Here is a 17,519-nt window from a genome sequence, read left to right as displayed (position 1 = left end):
AATCCATACTTGAGGTACTTACTGCCAGACATCAAGTAAAGGCCATTAGGATCAACTGCTAAACTTGTAACAGCTTCTAGGTGGGCTACCATCGAGTGGATCAGTTTGCCTTTGGAAAAAGAGATTGTTACTCCTTATTAATGCCTTTGCTCATCTTCAATATACGCCAGTTACCATGTCATGCTGGTTTCTCCAGTCATCCCTCTCTGTGTGCTTACTGTATTAATAGCTTTTTCCATCAACTACAACAACATGCCTCCCTCTTGCCTCTAATCATGGCAATGATACGGAAAACCAAAAAAGCTCAAATCTTAGATTACACTTTTGTCTTTTAAGCCACAATATGGAAGTCAGTAATTTCTACACACATCCCTTAGGCTATGTTTGTTAATTAGAATGTAGACATTATTAATCACCTACTTTGCATTCTTTAGCTACTGGCAAATTATGAGTTGTGGAAACACAGAATTCAAATTCACAGAGAGAAAACAATGAGGCAAGGAAAAAGGGACAGAAAGAAAACATGGCCACAATTTTGGTGGATACAACATACACAAAAAAATTTTAAATATTAAATGATTCATCACCAGCAGCTAAACAGTCAGCAAAAGTCAACATATTAACAAGGCAGACACTTAGGTAAATATGGCAGCTAATATAGGGTGCTTTCCTCCCAGCACAACGCTTCCTAAATTTCCTTTATACTGGGGAAACGTAATAAAATAAAACTTGGGCAAATCTCCATGCACAATTCAAATCAATGAGGACCAACTAGTCAGTTTTATAACACAGAAAAGATTAGTCCATGGAAAAACGAATACAATGACCTGGAGGTTTTCCATCTGCAACATTAAAAAAGGCTACTTGATAACGGAATAATTGAATATTGAATAATGCTATTCAATAATTGAACAATTTTAAACAAAATATAATGACCATATGCCTCTATTTCCAGTGTTTCTACTTTTCCCCAATATATAATACTACAATAGATCACAGCAAGATCATTTTTACTGGTATTTGAGTGAACTTTTCCTGGTGTCCCTAGTGATAACCTTGGCTCTAAAGCCTACATACAGCATCTGCTCACTATTAAATAAACCAAAATGATTCTGTATTGTATAATAAAGACTAGTCTTAGCAGATTTGGATAGAGTGAAGAGAAACTGAGCCGGGAGAGTATTTGGGTTTCAGTGCCTATTCCCTGACTACGAAACCACCAACAGACACCAAAATTAGCCTACCTGTGGTAGGGATTTTTTTTTTTTTTTTTGCTTTAATAAAAATCAATTCTTAATAAATTCTTACCTGTATTGTTATCATAGAATTTGATGTGCCTGTCTTCATGAGCAGTGATGCTGATCGGAAGAGTAGGATGACTGATGACTCTATTTATTTGGCAGGAAGAGTTGGCTGCTAAAAAGAAAAAATTAAAAAGCAACACAATGTAGTCAAAGATATTTTTCACACAAAGGAGAACTGAATTATCAACCTAAGAGACTGAAAAAGTAGGCCGGCCACAGTGGCTCACGCCTGTAATCCCAGCACGTTGGGAGGCCAAGGCGGGTGGATCACGAGGTCAGGAGATCAAGACCATCCTGGTCAACATGGTGAAACCCTGTCTCTATTAAAAATACAAAAATTAGCCAAGTGTGGTGGTGCCTGCCTGTAGTCCCAGCTACTCAGGAGGCTGAGGCAGGAAAATCACTTGAACCCAGGAGGTGGAAGTTGCAGTGAGCCGAGATCGTGCCACTGCATTCCAGCCTAGGTGTCAGAGTGAGACTCTATCTCAAAAAAAGAAAAGAAAAAAGAAAAAGTAATAATGTGACTTTCATTATTAGTCTTTAGTTCATTTATTCTGTGATTGTTTTCAAAATTTCAATGTTAGGAAAGAGAATTGCCTGATAAATCTGGAAATATTTATAAATTACAATTTCCTGCTACATGTGGGTGCCATCTAAGGCTTAGTCTACAGCCACTAACACTGTTCATTCTACAATGTTCTGTGAGATTTTGCTACTTTAAGTAAGTTCTATCATCACTTACATGGAGGTAATTCTCAAATTTAAATCTCAGCTCTTTTTGCATACAAAGTTCTGTATCACATCGTTATCATCTAAAGATATATATGACAAAGAGGGCTTCTTAATCCTTAAATCCCTTTTTCACTCTTCCTCATCATAATAGAAATGGTCATCATTTGACAGAACCAGGTTTGGAATCCTGAAAGTCAGCATCCTAACTGTATTTTTTGTGTTAGTAAGTGCCAAAGAAACTTCAATTATATACACAACGAGATAGGCAAGCACATATCATTAAGCCTGTATTACAGTGAACACATCAAGGTTCAGAAAAAGTTGTGACTCCTCCACAATCAGGTGACAAAATCAGTACCTATTCGAACTTCTGACTCTCTCCCAACCTGACGGTTCATGCAGATCACACAACTGTCAAAATTGGTTCCTAAATGATCACACATTCTTTCTGAAAGGCTTTTATTAAAAAGAAATCAGTAATTTAAAACCTCAGTGATTTCTGTTAAGCTTTTTTTAAGAGAAAAGAAAAACTGACATAAAGAAAACACTAATTGAAGGTATGTCAAAGTTTTAAAAATTAAATTATGGTCCAAGGAGAGGAAGGGATGTCCTTGTAAAATATATTACTGGAACAACTCTCAAAATTTGAATATAAATAGTAACTCAGATAATAGTATTGTGTCAATGTTAAGTTTCCTGATTTTGATCATTGTAATACACTACATCAGAGAATGTCCTTGTTCTTAGAATTACACGCTAAAGGATCTAGGAGAATAGCAGCATGACGTCTCTCATATGGTTCAGAATTAAAACTTATACACACATATAGAGTGAAAAAGCAAATGTGACAAAACGTTAAAAACTGCTAAATATGTGTGAAGGGTAGCCAGGACTTCTCATACTATTTTTGTACCTTTTCTGCAAGTTTAAAATTATTTCAAAATAGAGTTTAAAAAATTTTTTGAACCCTAGAATAGGTATTACAAGTTTATATTCACATAACAGAAAATACAGCTAAAAATAGTCTAATCTTGCAGGATTTTCATGTGGCTCCTAGAAATATAACATCTTAAAAACTGAAGACAGTCTTTTCCCAGTGCTAGTGGCAGGTAATTACCCAGCCTGTTATTTAAATATAAAATGTGGCTGGGCATGGTGGCTCACGCCTGTAATCGCAGCACTTTAGGATGCCAAGGCAGGTGGATCACTTGAGGTCAGGAGTTCGAGACCAGCCTGGCCAATATGGTGAAACTCTGTCTCTACGAAAAATACAAAAATGAACTAGATATGGTGACACACGCCTGTGGTCCCAGCTACTCGGGAGGCTGAGGCAGGAGAATCGCTTGAGCTCAGGAGGTGGAGGTTGCAGTGAGCTGAGATCGCACCATTGCACTCCAGCCTGGGCAACAGAGTGAGACTCCGTCTCAAAAAAATATATATATAAAACAAAAACTCACTTGACCATGTGGAATAAGTTCTTAGTCAGTTACACCTGATTTAGATCCTAAACAAAGGATGTTTATTTACAAAATTCAGACTAAGCATTATTTCCTCCATAGATAATACTCCATTGAGCAATACCCGTTGTAAAGTCCAGCAAGAGAAAAACAGTAACAACAAAAAAAGAAATACTTTAAGTGAAGTATCCCATATATTCTGAGAGAGATGTTTTAGAGAATAGCCTCAATTGCTTTGAGAGCTAGAAAATAAATATGATTGAAATCAAATCATGGAAACAGGCAAAAGAAAGTTCTTATTTGGTAATACTTTTAAGGAAGCTTCTCCACTTGATGATAAATAAGAGAAGTAGGCAGAATGCAAAGAATACTACTCATACCTGGCTTGTGATGTATCTGCTTCAACTACCTCTGACTTTACCACAGTCAAATCACCATTGACATCAATGAGAAGAAGGGTAATTTATTCCTATTCTAACAAACATCCTTCATCACTTTAAACTCTATATAAAACTCACTTTCACCTTGAAGCTTGTTTGGTCCTTTCATTTTTTTTAAAAAAATGCTAAATTCCAAAACAGAACAACACAATCAATTATAAATAACAAGGGGTAGTTCACAGTAAAACATAGTAAGAGACTAAGTTTGCTTTATACAACTTTAAAAGTAAAAAACATAGTTTAGAAAATGTCAGGACATATTACAACTCAAAACAATGATCATTTATTCCAGTAATGTTGCCTTTGTTAAAAATATTCTTGGAAGTTTTCTCAAAATGTTTCCAGTGTCAGGTAAAAAGTCCTATTAATTTAGGGTCACATCTCTTGGGGGAAAATGTGGACTCACTCGCCTAGTTCTCTTTATCCATCTTATCTACCAGACTTGACATCTTATTAACCTGCAGTCATTAAAAAGCATTATTTCCACTCAGGATGTTCACGAATTGGCCATATAATCTCTGAAGGTTAATTACAAAAATGTTCTCATCCTTTCTAATTTCATATTAGTTTTTTATTTTGCTACTGTAGCTTTGGGTCATATATTTAAATATGATTTTAAATTTATTGAGAGTCTAAAACCTGTAATTTCTTGCTGAAAAAAATTCTCCTTTTCCAATTCTATCATCTGAGTTTTTATTTTCCTGTCTCTCTCGTTTACATCCAAGTAGCTCAAAGTTCTATTCATGCTTACTTCCCCAAACAAGTCTCAGCATATCAGCAGAAAACAATGAACAACAGGTTAGGAGGGGAAAATAATGAAAACCACAATGGAATAAAGAAACTTCTTGAGAGAGAGAGAGAGAGAGAGTGAGAACACCACAAGAACATATGTACACATATGCATGTACATGTTCACACAAGCATGTGCACACACACAACATGTAATCACTTTTAAAGCTAGTTCTCAGATTAAAACAACAGTATATGTATGTGGTATTCTTCATCAACTACAACCTAAACTGTTATTGTCTGGATTATGGCTAATGACAGAAAGCAATGGTTAAGAAAGCCAAAAACCAAAAAAGAGTCTGTAATATCTTCTTCATAACCTGAAAAAGCATTTATTTCCTGACTTCCTGCATCCAATGAGAAGCTTCAGGTTTGGAATTCTGAGTGCCACAACATGATCTGTATTGAGCTGTACCAAATCATACTATTAATATAAAATTAAGTTGATTTAAAATATGAAATTACAAGAAATGAAAAATAGATTTTATTTCCTATTCAGAATAAATATGGCTTTCTTCAAACAGAATTGAAAATTAATCATTTGGTATAAAATAAAACTTGACCCATAATAGCTCAAATGCTATTTCAAACAGTATAGTTATAAATGTACATAAACTTAACCCAAATTCTTAAAAGGTAAATAATTACAACCTTCTAAGTAACTGTGTTCTGAGATTTAAGAGACAGAAAGCTTTATAATGACAAATATTTTTCACAGCTAACTCTAGTAGCCATAATTTTGATTAAGTTAAAAAAATAAACACAGACTATTTAAAATTGGTAGCATACTTGTATCTACATTGGATTCTAAAGTGAGAATGCGTTGTTGTGTTTCCATGTTAAAGATGCTTGTATATCCCTTGCTGAATGATGCTACCATATGGCTCGGGTCACTGCTCACTAGATCCACAGAGGCAGGGATTCCCAATTCTGAAAGAGAACATATTGAAATAGAATGGCAATTAAACCATCTACTTGACAATGTGCTTAAAATATAGCAAAACAAATAATGGCATGGTTTCCTTAAGAAGTAAACAAGGCTTACCATCAGAATAAGAATTAGCTCATAACTATTCATTGGAGATTATTTCTTTGTAACTTTTAGCCCTAGTCTATTTATTTCCCTTACCTGCTTAGCAGATCTTCTACCTGTTACTCAACTGATATATTCATGGAATGCAAGCCTTTATTCAGAAAGCAAATGGAAAACGTATGAATTACAAATTTTGCTGCTTCCGCCCAACCTCGAGCTTAGAGAGACATAGTGGGAATTCTTCATTTTAAAAAACCCATCTCTTATTGGGAATGTTAGCTCATCAAAAATAGAGAAATTAAAAAGTAAAATTTAAAATTACTATTTATTGTTAGAGTCATGCAAATACCATATGAAGACAACTCATCAAAGCCTGGAGAGAAGTTATAATAGCTCAAGAATAAAGAAGGTATTTTTATTTACCATCTAGAATACATGAAAACTTACAGCTTATTTATAAACATAAAAATAGAAGGAAACATATAAAGTGAATATAATAATCTGATTTTTTTCATTTGGCTCAAAATTTAACTACAGCAAGCTAACAGTTCAAAAATGTGTAGAGTGCAGAAGATATACAAATAACCAATATGCAAACAAAAGAAATGCTCATCAAAGTCAGCCATCAAAGAAATGCAAATAAACTATGATGAAATACTACTACACATCCACCAGAATGGCTAAATAGACTAACAATACCATATGTTTGTAAGGATGCAGAGCAACTGGAATGCTCATACACTGCTGTCAAAGGTGTAAAATGGTACAACCACAAAATTTTTTTGAAAAATTTTTAGTAATTTCACATAAAGTAAAATAAACATCCACCTGAAAGTCCAGCAATTCTAAGTCTCTACACACCTATAATGAAAATATATGAATGTTCATAGCAGCCTTGTTCAAAATAGCAAAAAACTAGAGACAACCCAAATATCCATCAAGATATAAATGAATAGACAAATTATGGCTTAATAAAATACTATCAAATAAAAATGAAAGAAATAATTGATATAACACAAATGAATTTCAAAAACATTATAATGAAGAATAAAAGCAAGATACAAAGAACACATACTGTACTATTCCATTTACATGACGTTTGAGTAGATTAATCTATGATAAAAGAAATCACAACAGTGGGTACGTCTGGTTGGGAATAAGGAGAGGTGGGGATTGACTTGGAAAGACACGAAGGAACTTTGGGGAGATAAAGGAAATGTTCTATCTTTCATATGGTTTGGATCTGTGTCCCCACTCAAGTCACATGTCAAACTGTAATCCCCAATGTTGGAGATACGGCCTGGCGGGAGGTAACTGGATCGTGGGCGGATTTTCCCCTTTGGTGCTATTCTCGTGATAGAGTTCTCACAAGATTTGGTTGTTTAAAAGTATGTCCCACCCCCTTCTTCCTCCTGCTCCGGCCATGTAAAACATGCCTCCTGTCCCTTTGCCTTCTGCCATGATTGTAAATTGCTTGAGGCCTCCCCAGAAGCCAAACAAAAGCTGCTATGCTTCCTGTACAGAACCGTCAGCCAATTAAACCTTTTTTTTTTTTTTTTAAACAAATTACCCAGTCTCAGGTATTTCTTTATAGTGGTACGAGAATGGGCAAATATAGTCTTTTTTTTTTTTTTTTAAAGAAAATGTAGAGACAGGGCCTCGCTATGTTGCCCAGCTGGTCCCAAATTCCTGGCCTCTCGTGATCCTCCTGCCTCAGCCTCCCGAAGTGCTAGGATTACAGGTGTGAGCCACCACACCTGGACTCTATGTCTTGATTGATGTATAAGTTACATGGGTGTACTCATCTATCAGACTCACTGAAATGTATCCTTAATATCTGTTTTTCACTACATATAAATTATATCTTAATTTTTTAAAATCTAAAATCTGTGTGTTCTTTCACCAAAAACTATGCTTTTAAAAATTATAGGCCGGGTGCAGTGGCTCACGCCTGTAATCCCAGCACTTCGGGAGCCTGAGGCATGTGAATCACTTGAGGTCAGGAGTTCCAGACCAGCCTGGCCAACATAGCGAAACCCTGTCTCAACTAAAAAACTACAAAAATTAGCTGAGCGTGGTGGTGCGTGCTGGAGGCTGAGGCAGGAGAATCGCTTGAACCTGGGAGATGGAGGTTGCAGTGAGCCGAGATTGCGCCACTGCACTCCAGCCTGGGCAACAGAGTGATACTCCGTCTCAAAAAAAACAAACAAAAACAAAAACAAAACAAAACAAAACAAAACAAAATTATATATAGGTTGGAAATTCAAACAAATACACTTTTGTTGCTTCAAAAACTTTCAAATTAAATTTAAAGAGTTCAGAGAATCATTTATCTGCTTGCTTATTTTCAGAATAAACTGTTTTATAGAGGATTCAGCAAAATGATTTTTTAAAGTATGTACCTTTAGTATCATTAAATACACTTAGTGCTGGAGCAACCTCAGTTGTATTCCACAAACGCAGAGTGCCATCTGCTGAACAGGACAACAAACGCTGATGTGCTGCACTATAAGCCAAACCCCAGACTGCATCCGTGTGGCCTAGCAGAGGGCCTCGTAAAACAGAAGGATCTATACAAAACAGTAAAAATGCAAAATCAGGAGGAAAAAAAAAATCACAAAGGTACTTAGATTTCAGAGAAAGTAAAATATATAAACAATAGCACCTGATAACAGTATAAAATACGATTCTTGGTTTCTATTATTCTTCTGACAGGCTACAGAAAATCAAAACAGGTTTGGAAATATACAAATGTAAAGTTTAAAAATTTTCAATTAAAAGTTAAAAGCACGTATTTTTCCCCTTAAAAAAACTGACTATTTCCTCCCCCTTCCTTTTGTCCTTCCATTTGTCTAAATATTTTTAAAGCATGTTAATACAAAATCATTTGAATTTAATTAATCTTTGGAGAAACCACAACTCATACTCCCCAAGGAAGTGAACAGAGAAGTCCTCTCCCTCTCTGAAGTCCCTTAGCACTTTGGCTATACTTCCTTCTGTCCACTTATCTTACTATATGATGGATGGCAGTTTTTCCTGAAAATACGGCATTCATAATGGACAGGAAGTGACATCTACAGGAATCCCCAAATTCTCAAACAGCAGTAACTGAGATGTGGTGATAGTGTATGCAGGGGAAGAGGGAGGGAAGTGGGGAGGTTAAGCACAGTCTCATGATAAAAGTCAAATTGGAAACTTTATTAATCTTCACAATGATTCTATGAAGTGGTACTTTCAAGATGACTCACAAATGTTAAGTCTGGAAATGTCAATGGTATTATGTCTTATATCCTGTGTCACACATACCATAAAATATTGAAGACACACTGTGTGTCAGGTGCTATGCTCAATGATGGAGCCAAATATATGATTAAGACCCAATTCTATCCCAGTCCTCAATAGACAATGCTGAAAGTACAATAATTGTGACAGACATCAGTTAGCACAGAGAGTAACTGGAATGAGTGAAAACTTGGAGAGTGAAACCTAGAATTTACAGACGTTAGCCAGTTGAAGAAGAGGGGGAGAACATGCTTGACAAGGAGGCAGCACCTACAAAACCACATGAAAAAAGAAACAGCATGATATGCAAGGAAATGTATAAGCAATTCAGTATTACTGGAGTGTGGACTTTGAAATAGGAAGTAGATGGGATGAGGGCATCTAGTTTACGGTGTGATTTCTACTACGTATTAAGGAACTTGGAAATTATCCTGAAAGCAACAAGGAATCTGTCTCCAGGGGCAGCAGGATCAAGTATGTATTTAATAAGGTAAGCTTGGTCGTAGTACAGAAGACAGACTGGATAGAATCAAGACAAAGGCAAGGGATTGTTTCAGCAGACAAAAAGTGACAAAAACCTAAGGCCACGGGAAGCAGTGAGAGGGCCAGAGCAGAAAAAGTAAATTCAAGAAATATTTAGGGAGTCATTATCAAAAAACTAGGTAATTAGTAAGCGGGGACAGTGTGACAGAACAGGGAATCTGAAGTAATTCTTAGGTTTCTAGTCTGGGTGATGCTCATAGTGCCACCAACTAAAAAAGAATATACGGGAGAAGAAACACAGAAAATGCTAGGAATTACAGACAATGAAACAGTCATCCTGAAATTCCTGTAGTCAATCTGAAGCTTAAAGATTTATGAGTCAACTATATGTAAAAGCACAGATGTAGATTCAGTCTCTCAAGGAATGTTTGTACACTGCAAAAAGTTAGGGTCTGGGTCTTTATGTCAATATTTAAGGCAAGAAAAACAAAAGCAGTTTATGAAGGACAGGGAACAGAAATTGTCAGAAAGTGTCAAAAAGCCAATAGAATGGACAGATTTCAAAAAGGATGGAGTTGTTAACAATCTCAGATACAGCCAATACATCCAGTAAAATAAAAGACTGTAAAATATTCTTGGATCAGGCAATTAGTTACTGACAATCTTGTTATATGTAAGTGCTGTAGCCAGAAGCCAGAATGTAGACGGATGAAGCACAGAGAAAAAACATGAAATTAGTAACTGGTAATTGTGTTTTCTAGACAATACCATCAAAGAAACAGATGATGAGGAAAAGAGAGGGACTAAACAGAAGGCAGAGACGGAAACAAGGTCAAGAAAAGGCTTCTCCTTGCCCAGAATGGAAGATACCCGAATTTACTTATTTGCTGAGGGGATGGAAAGAGAGCAAGGAGAGTAGGGCTTAATTAAGATGCAAGAAAACGAGAGCAGAAGAGCAAGAGATTAGAATGCAGTCGCAAAGAGACAGAAAGAGATTCGAGTACAGTCACAAAAGAAACTAAAATGAATACAGTCAAAATGGGAAGGACTAGCCTAGGACAGAAAGAGGGACAGCTGATCCTCTGGCAGAGAGGTACAGGAAGTAAGGAAAGACATGGAACAGATAACTTATAAGAGAATTAGGGAAGAGTGGGGTTACCTTTCACAAAATATTAATGCTCATTAAATGCATGCTGGGAAAAAATTTTGTTTATTGAATTTCTTATCCTTACTCTGATTTGGTGGTAAAATTAATCTAAAATGATGATGAAATTAAAATGCTTTTATGACAAATGTGATACTTCAAACTACTCTAGAAGTTAACAGAAAACCAAAATAGCCAATTCCTAAATAGTTTTTACAAATGAATCTATGGTCATATCCATTGATAGATTATAATATGATTTATGATGTATGGTACTGTTCCCAAAACTAAAGGGCACTTCTTAACTTTTGAGGCCCTTTATATATTTTGGTGTCATGGACTTTAAAAATTATTAGCTTCTACAGCCCTCCAATAATTGACCAAAGGAATAGCACCAACATTCATTTTCCTTAAAAGTTGTTTGACAAGAACAGTGATGAAATACTATTACAGATTAGTAATAATGTATCAAGAACTCTACAGACGCCTAAAATAAGAAAACAACCATCAATCAAGCCTGTATTTCCAATCAATAAGACTTTGGAGAAGTGGGAACTGTATTTTCAAGAATGTTTTTTTCTTTTCTTCTTTTAGCATTGTATATCAAGTTAATTCCTAAATACAGAAGTCCTTCTTAACCAAATAAAGATGTGGTTCTCTTTACCTATTTATTTTCAAAAATCTCTTTATCTCTTCCTTTTATATTCTATGAAAAAATGTGTTTAAAAAACCAATTTTATTCCTTCAGATCTTTGGGAAATCACCTACCATAAGAATCATAGGGGTCGATGTTGGGATTAGTGGTATTCCAGCCCTGGATCAGTCCATCAGTACCACCACTGTAACACTGCTCACCATTGCTGCTCATTACCACACAAAGCACTGGACCTCTGGGAGATTAAAAAAAATAAATCAACTGCTATTCTCAAAAACCAACCTGATAATATGACTTGTTAAAAATAAGAATGTTTAATTACCCAAATGGCTTTCTATTTTTCTGCTTTTTATAAAAAATGAAAACACAGGTACTATCAAAGCACTGTTCATTTTTCTTCCTCTGGTTTAAGAGGGTGGTAAATTATGGTCTGCAGGTCAAATCCAACCACTGGTCTGTTTCTGTACAGTCCTCAAGCTAAGAACGGCTTTACATTTTTAAAGGGTTATAAAACAAAACAAAACAAAAAACAAGAATATGCAACAGAAATTATATGACTAGCAAATCCTAAAATATTTCAAAAAGCCTAACAGCCTAAGTCGGATATTTATTATGTGACTCTTTATATAAAAAGTATGCCAATCTGTGCTAAATCAAGAGAAAAGGCACATTTCTTAAACAGAAACAGAAAAAAAAATGCAATGTATCATCACATACACACACACACACACACACACACTTCTCACAAAACTTTTTTAACTTTTAGTTTCAAGGGTACATGTGCAGGTTGGTTCTATAGATAAATTGCATGCCTTGGCGGTTTGCTGTACCTATTATTCCCTCACTCAGGAAAAAAGCATAGTACACAATGGGTAGTTTTTCAATCCTCACCCTCCTCCCACCCTCCACAGTCAAGTTGGCCCTAGTGTCTATTGTTCCTTTCTTGTGTCCATGTATACTCAATGTTTAGTTCTCACTTACAAGTGAGAACATGCAGTATTTGGTTTTCTGTTCCTGCATTAGTTTGCTTAAGCTGATGGTCTTCAGTTCCATGATTTTCCTGCAAAGGACAGAATCTCATTTTTTTATGGGTGCATCGTATTCCACGGTGTATATGTACCACATTTTCTTTATCCAGTTTACTGCTGATGGGCATTTAGGATGATTCCATGTCTTTGCTACTATGTGCTATGATTAACACACATGCATGTCTCTTTATAGCAGAATGATTTATATTCCTTTGGGTATATACCTAATAATGCTAGGTTGACTAGTAGTTCAAACTTCTCTGAGAAATCACCAAACTGCTTTCCACAGTGGCTGAACTAATTTACACTCCTACCAGCAGCATTTAAGTGTTCCCTTTTCTCCACAGCCTTGCCAGCATCTGTTATCTTTTGACCTTTTGATAACAGCCATTCTGACTGGTGTGACATGGCATCTCATTGTGGTCTTGATTTGCATTTCTGTAATAAGTGATGTTGAGCATTTTTTCCTGTCTGTTGGCCACATGTATGTCTTCTTCTGGAAACTATCTGTTCATGTTCTTTGCCCACTTTTTAATGGGGTTGTTTTTTGCTTGTTAATTTTTGATTTGCATTTCTGTAATAAGTGATGATGAGCATTTTTTCATGTCTGTTGGCTGCATGTATGTCTTCTTTTGGAAACTATCTGTTCACGTCCTTTGCCCACTTTTTAATGGGGTTGTTTTTATTTTTTTATTTTTTTTGAGACGGAGTCTCGCTCCATCACCCAGGCTGGAGTGCAGTGGCACAATCTTGGCTCACTGCAAGCTCCGCCTCCCGGGTTCACGCCATTCTCCTGCCTCAGCCTCCTGAGTAGCTGGGACTACAGGCGCCTACCACCACGCCTGGCTGATTTTTTGTATTTTTAGTAGAGACGGGGCTTCACCGTGGTCTCGATCTCCTGACCTTGTGATCTGCCCACCTCGGCCTCCCAAAGTGCTGGGATTACAAGCGTGAGCCACCGCGCCCGGCCTGTTTTTAGCTTGTTAATTTGTTTAGGTTCCTTATAGGTTCTGGATATTGGTCCTTTGTCAGATTCATAGTTCGCAAATATTTTCTCTCATTCTCTGGGTTGTCTATTTACTCTGTTGATAGTTTCTAATGTATGCAGAAGCTCTTCAGTTAAACTAGGTCCCATTTGTCATTTTTTTTTTTTTTGTCATTGTTGCAATTGCTTTTGGTGTCTTCATCATGAAATCTTTGCCAGGGCCTATGTCTAGAATGGTATTCCCTAGGTTTTCCTTCAACTTTTTTTAGTTTTAGGTTTTGCATTTAAGTCTTAAATCTGTCTTGAATTGATTTTTATATATGGTATAAGGAAGGGGTCCAGTTTCAATCTTCTGCATATGGCTAGCCATTTATCCCAGCATCATTTATTGAATAGGGAGTCCTTTCCCCATTGCTTGTTTTTGTCAACTTTGTTGAAGATTAGACGGTTGTAGGTGTGCAGCTTTATTTCTGGGCTCTCTATTCTGTTTCATTGGTCCATCCTTCTGTTTTTGTACCAGTACCATGCTGTTTTGGTTACTATAGCCCTGTAGTATAGTTTGAAGTCAGGTAATGTGATGCCTCCAGCTTTGTTCTTTTTGCTTAGGATTGCCTTGGCTCTTTGGGTTTCCATATGAATTTTCAACATTTTTTCTAATTCTGTGAGAATGTCACTGGTAGTTTGATAGGAATAGCATTGAATTTGTAAATTGCTTTGGGCAGTATGGCCATTTTAACAATAGATTCTTTCTATCCATGAGCATAGAATGTTTTTCCATTTCTTTGTGTCATCTCTGATTTTCTTTGAGCAGTGTTTTGTAATTCTCATTGTAGAGATCTTTCACCTCCATGGTTAGCTATATTCCTAGTTATTTTATCTTTTTTGTGGCTACTGTAAATGAGACTGCATTCTTGATTTGGTACTCAGCTTGGGCATTATTGGTGTATAGAAATGGTACTGATTTTCATACATGGATTTTATATCCAGAAATTTGCTGTAGTTGTTTTATCAGATCTGGGAGCTTTTGGGCAGAGACTATAGCATTTTTTAGGTATAAAATTATATTGTCTGCAAACAAAGACAGTTTGACTGCCTTTCTTCCTATTTGAATGCCTTTTCTTTTTCTTGCCTGACTACTCTGGCTAGGACTTCCAGTATTATATTGAATAGGAGTGGTGAGAGTAGGCATCCTTGTCTTGTTCCAGTTCTCAAGAGAAATGCTTCCAGATTTTGCAGTTCAGTGTGATGTCGGCTGTGAGCTTGTCATAGATGGCTTTTAATATTTTGGGGTATGTTCCTTCAATGCCTAGTTTGTTCAGGGTTTTTAAAATGAAGTGATGCTGAATTTTATCGAAAGCCTTTTCTGCATCTATTGAGATGATCATGTGATTTTTGTTTTCGGTTCTGTTCATGTGATGAACCACATTTATTGATTTGTGTATACTGAACTAACCTTGCAACCCAGGGATGAAGCCTGCTTGATTGTGGTGGATTAGCTTTTTGATGTGCTGTTGGATTTGCTCTGCTAGTATTTGGTTGAAGATTTTTGCTTCTATGTTCATCAAGGATATTGGCCTGAAGTTTTCCTTTTTGTTGTATCTCTGCCAGGTTTTGGTATCACGATGATGCTGGCCTCATAGAATGAGTTAGGGAAAAGTCCCTCTTTTTTTTTTTTTTTTGAGATGGAGCTCCATCACTCTTGTCGCCCAGGCTGGAATGCAATGGGTGCAATCTCGGCTTACTGCAACCTCTGCCTCCCAGTTTCAAGTGATTCTCCTGCCTCAGCCTCCTAAGTCGCTGGGATTACAGCACCTGCCACCACGCCCAGCCGAGATGGGGTTTCACCATGTTGGCCAGGCTGGTCTCAAACTCCTGATCTCAGGTGATCCACCCACCTTGGCCTCCCAAAGTGCTGGGATTACAGGCATGAGCCACTGCACCTGGCCCCTCCTCCTCAATTTTCTGGAATAGTTTTAGTAGAAATGGCACCAGCTCTTCTTTATGCGCTAGGTAGAATTCAGTTGTGAATCCATCTCAACCTGGGCTTTTTCTTGTTGGTAAGCTTTTTATTACTGATTCAATTTCAGAACTCATTATTGGTCTGTTCACAGTTAGAATTTCTTCCTGGTTTAGTCTTGGGATGTTGTTTCCAGGAATTTATCCATTTCTTCTACGTTTTCTAGTTTGTGTGCATAGAGGTGTTCATAATAGTTTCTGGTTGGTTTTTGTATTTCTGTGGGGTTGGTGGCAATATTACATTTATCATTTCTGGTTGTGTTTATTTGGATCTTCTCTTTTTTCCTTTATTAGTTTAGCTAGTGGTCTACCTATCTTATTCTTTCAAAGAACCAACTTCTGGTTTCAGTGATTTTTTATATGGTTTTTTTGTGTCTCAATTTCATTCAGTTCAGCTCTGAGTTTGGTTATTTCTTGTCTTCTGCTAGCTTTGGGGTTGGTTTTCTCTTGTGTGTGACGTTAAGTTGTTAATTTGAGATCCAACTATTTTTTGAGATAGAATCTCACTCTGTCGCCCAGGTTGGAGTGCAGAGGCGACATATCGGCTCACTGCAACCTCTGCCTCCTGGGTTCAAGCAATTCTCCTGCCTCAGCCTCCTGAGCAGCTGGGATTACAGGTGCACGCCACTGCACTCAGCTAATTTTTATATTTTTAGTAGAGATGGGGTTTCACCACGTTTGCCAGGCTGGTCTCAAACTCCTGACCTTGTGATCCGCCCGCCTCAACTCCCAAAGTGCTGCAATTACAGGTGTGAGCCACTGCACTGGCCGAGATCTTTCTAATTTTTTGATGTGGGTGTTTAGCACCATAAATTTCCCTCTCAACACAGAATTTCCCAGAGATTCTGGTATGTTGTAGCTTTGGTTTCATTAGTTTCAAAGGATTTCTTGATTTTTGCCTTAATTTCATTATTTACCAATAAGTCATTCAGGAGCTGGTTAATTTCCAGGTAATTGTATGGTTTTCAGCGATCTTGGTATTGATTTCTATTATTTATTTATTTGAGACAGGGTATCGCTCGCTCTGTTGCCCAGGCTGGTGTGCAATGGCATGACCTCAGCTCACTGCAAACTCCACCTCCCGGGCTCAATTTATCCTCCCACCTCAGCCCCCTAAGGAGCTGAAACTACAGGAACACGTCACTGATAGTGACTGATTTTTGTATTTTTTGTAGAGGTGGGGTTCTGCCATGTTGCCCAGGCTGGTCCAGAAATTCTGAGCTCATGCAATCTGCCTGCCTCAGCTTCTCAAAGTGCTGGGATTACAAGCATGAGCCCCTGCACCCAGCCACTGACTTCTATTTTTATTGTGTTTGGTCTGAGAGTGTGGTTGGTATGATTTCAGTTTTTCTAAATTTGCCGAGAAGTGTTTAATGGTCAGGAGTGTGGTTGATTTTAGAATATGTGCCATGTACAAATGAGAAGAATGTATATTCTGTTGTTTTGCAGTGGAGAGTTCTGTAGATATATGTTAGGTCCATTTGGTCAAGTATCAAGTTCAGCTCCCAAATATTTTAGTTTTCTGCCTTGATGATCTAATACATAAGTGGGATGTTAAAGTCTCCCACTATTATTGTATAGTTATATAAATCTTTTTGACAGTCTCTAAGAATTTATGAATCTGGGTGCTCCTATGTTGGGTGCATATGTATTTAAGATAGTTAAGACTTTTCTTGAATTGAATCCTTTACTGTCATGTAATGCCCTTCTTTGTCTTTACTGATCTTTGTTGGTTTAAAGTCTGTTTTGTCTGAAATTAGAGTAGCAACTCCTGCTTTTTTCTGTTTTCCATCTGCTTGGTTGATTGTTCTTCATCCCTTTGCTTTGAGCCTATGGGTGTTACTGCATGTAAGGTGGGTCGCTTAAAGATAGAATACAGTTGGGTCTTGCTTCTTTATGCAACTTTCCACTGTATGCCTTTTAATTGGGGCATTTAGCCCTTTTACATTCAAGGTTAACACTGATATGCGCCCATCTGATCCTGTCATCATGTTGTTAGCTGGTTATTACACATACTTGATTGTGTAGTTGCTATAAAGTGTCAATGGTCTATGTAACTAATTGTGTTTTTGTGGTGGCTGGTAATATTCTTTTGTTTCCATGTTTAGAAAAACATGAAACCCTTCGGCCAGGCACCTGTAATCCTAGCACTTTGGGAGGCTGAGGTGGGT

General features: G+C 37.0%; 1 protein-coding gene across 8 annotated transcripts in view; it reads right to left on the bottom strand.

The window, feature by feature from the left end:
• Nucleotides 1-17,519, bottom strand: part of STRN (striatin) — a 132,427-nt gene that overhangs the window by 14,216 nt on the left and 100,692 nt on the right. For 6 of the 8 annotated variants that reach the window (XM_055240692.2, XM_055240691.2, XM_063618145.1 and 3 more), the window contains 5 exons: nt 11,433-11,554; nt 8,158-8,325; nt 5,512-5,652; nt 1,309-1,416; nt 23-109 (listed from right to left, as the gene is read on the bottom strand). In XM_055240692.2, the coding sequence (XP_055096667.1) occupies nt 23-109; nt 1,309-1,416; nt 5,512-5,652; nt 8,158-8,325; nt 11,433-11,554 (626 nt within the window). The remainder of the gene's footprint in view (nt 1-22; nt 110-1,308; nt 1,417-5,511; nt 5,653-8,157; nt 8,326-11,432; nt 11,555-17,519) is intronic. The other 2 variants (XM_063618143.1, XM_063618144.1) reach the window with 1 other exon arrangement.

The sequence above is a fragment of the Symphalangus syndactylus genome, chromosome 14, assembly GCF_028878055.3.
Source record: "Symphalangus syndactylus isolate Jambi chromosome 14, NHGRI_mSymSyn1-v2.1_pri, whole genome shotgun sequence".
In the NCBI taxonomy this organism is placed as follows: Eukaryota; Metazoa; Chordata; class Mammalia; order Primates; family Hylobatidae; genus Symphalangus; species Symphalangus syndactylus.
Note: the sequence above shows the minus strand (reverse complement) of the source record. Positions and strands in the feature narration are given on the sequence as shown.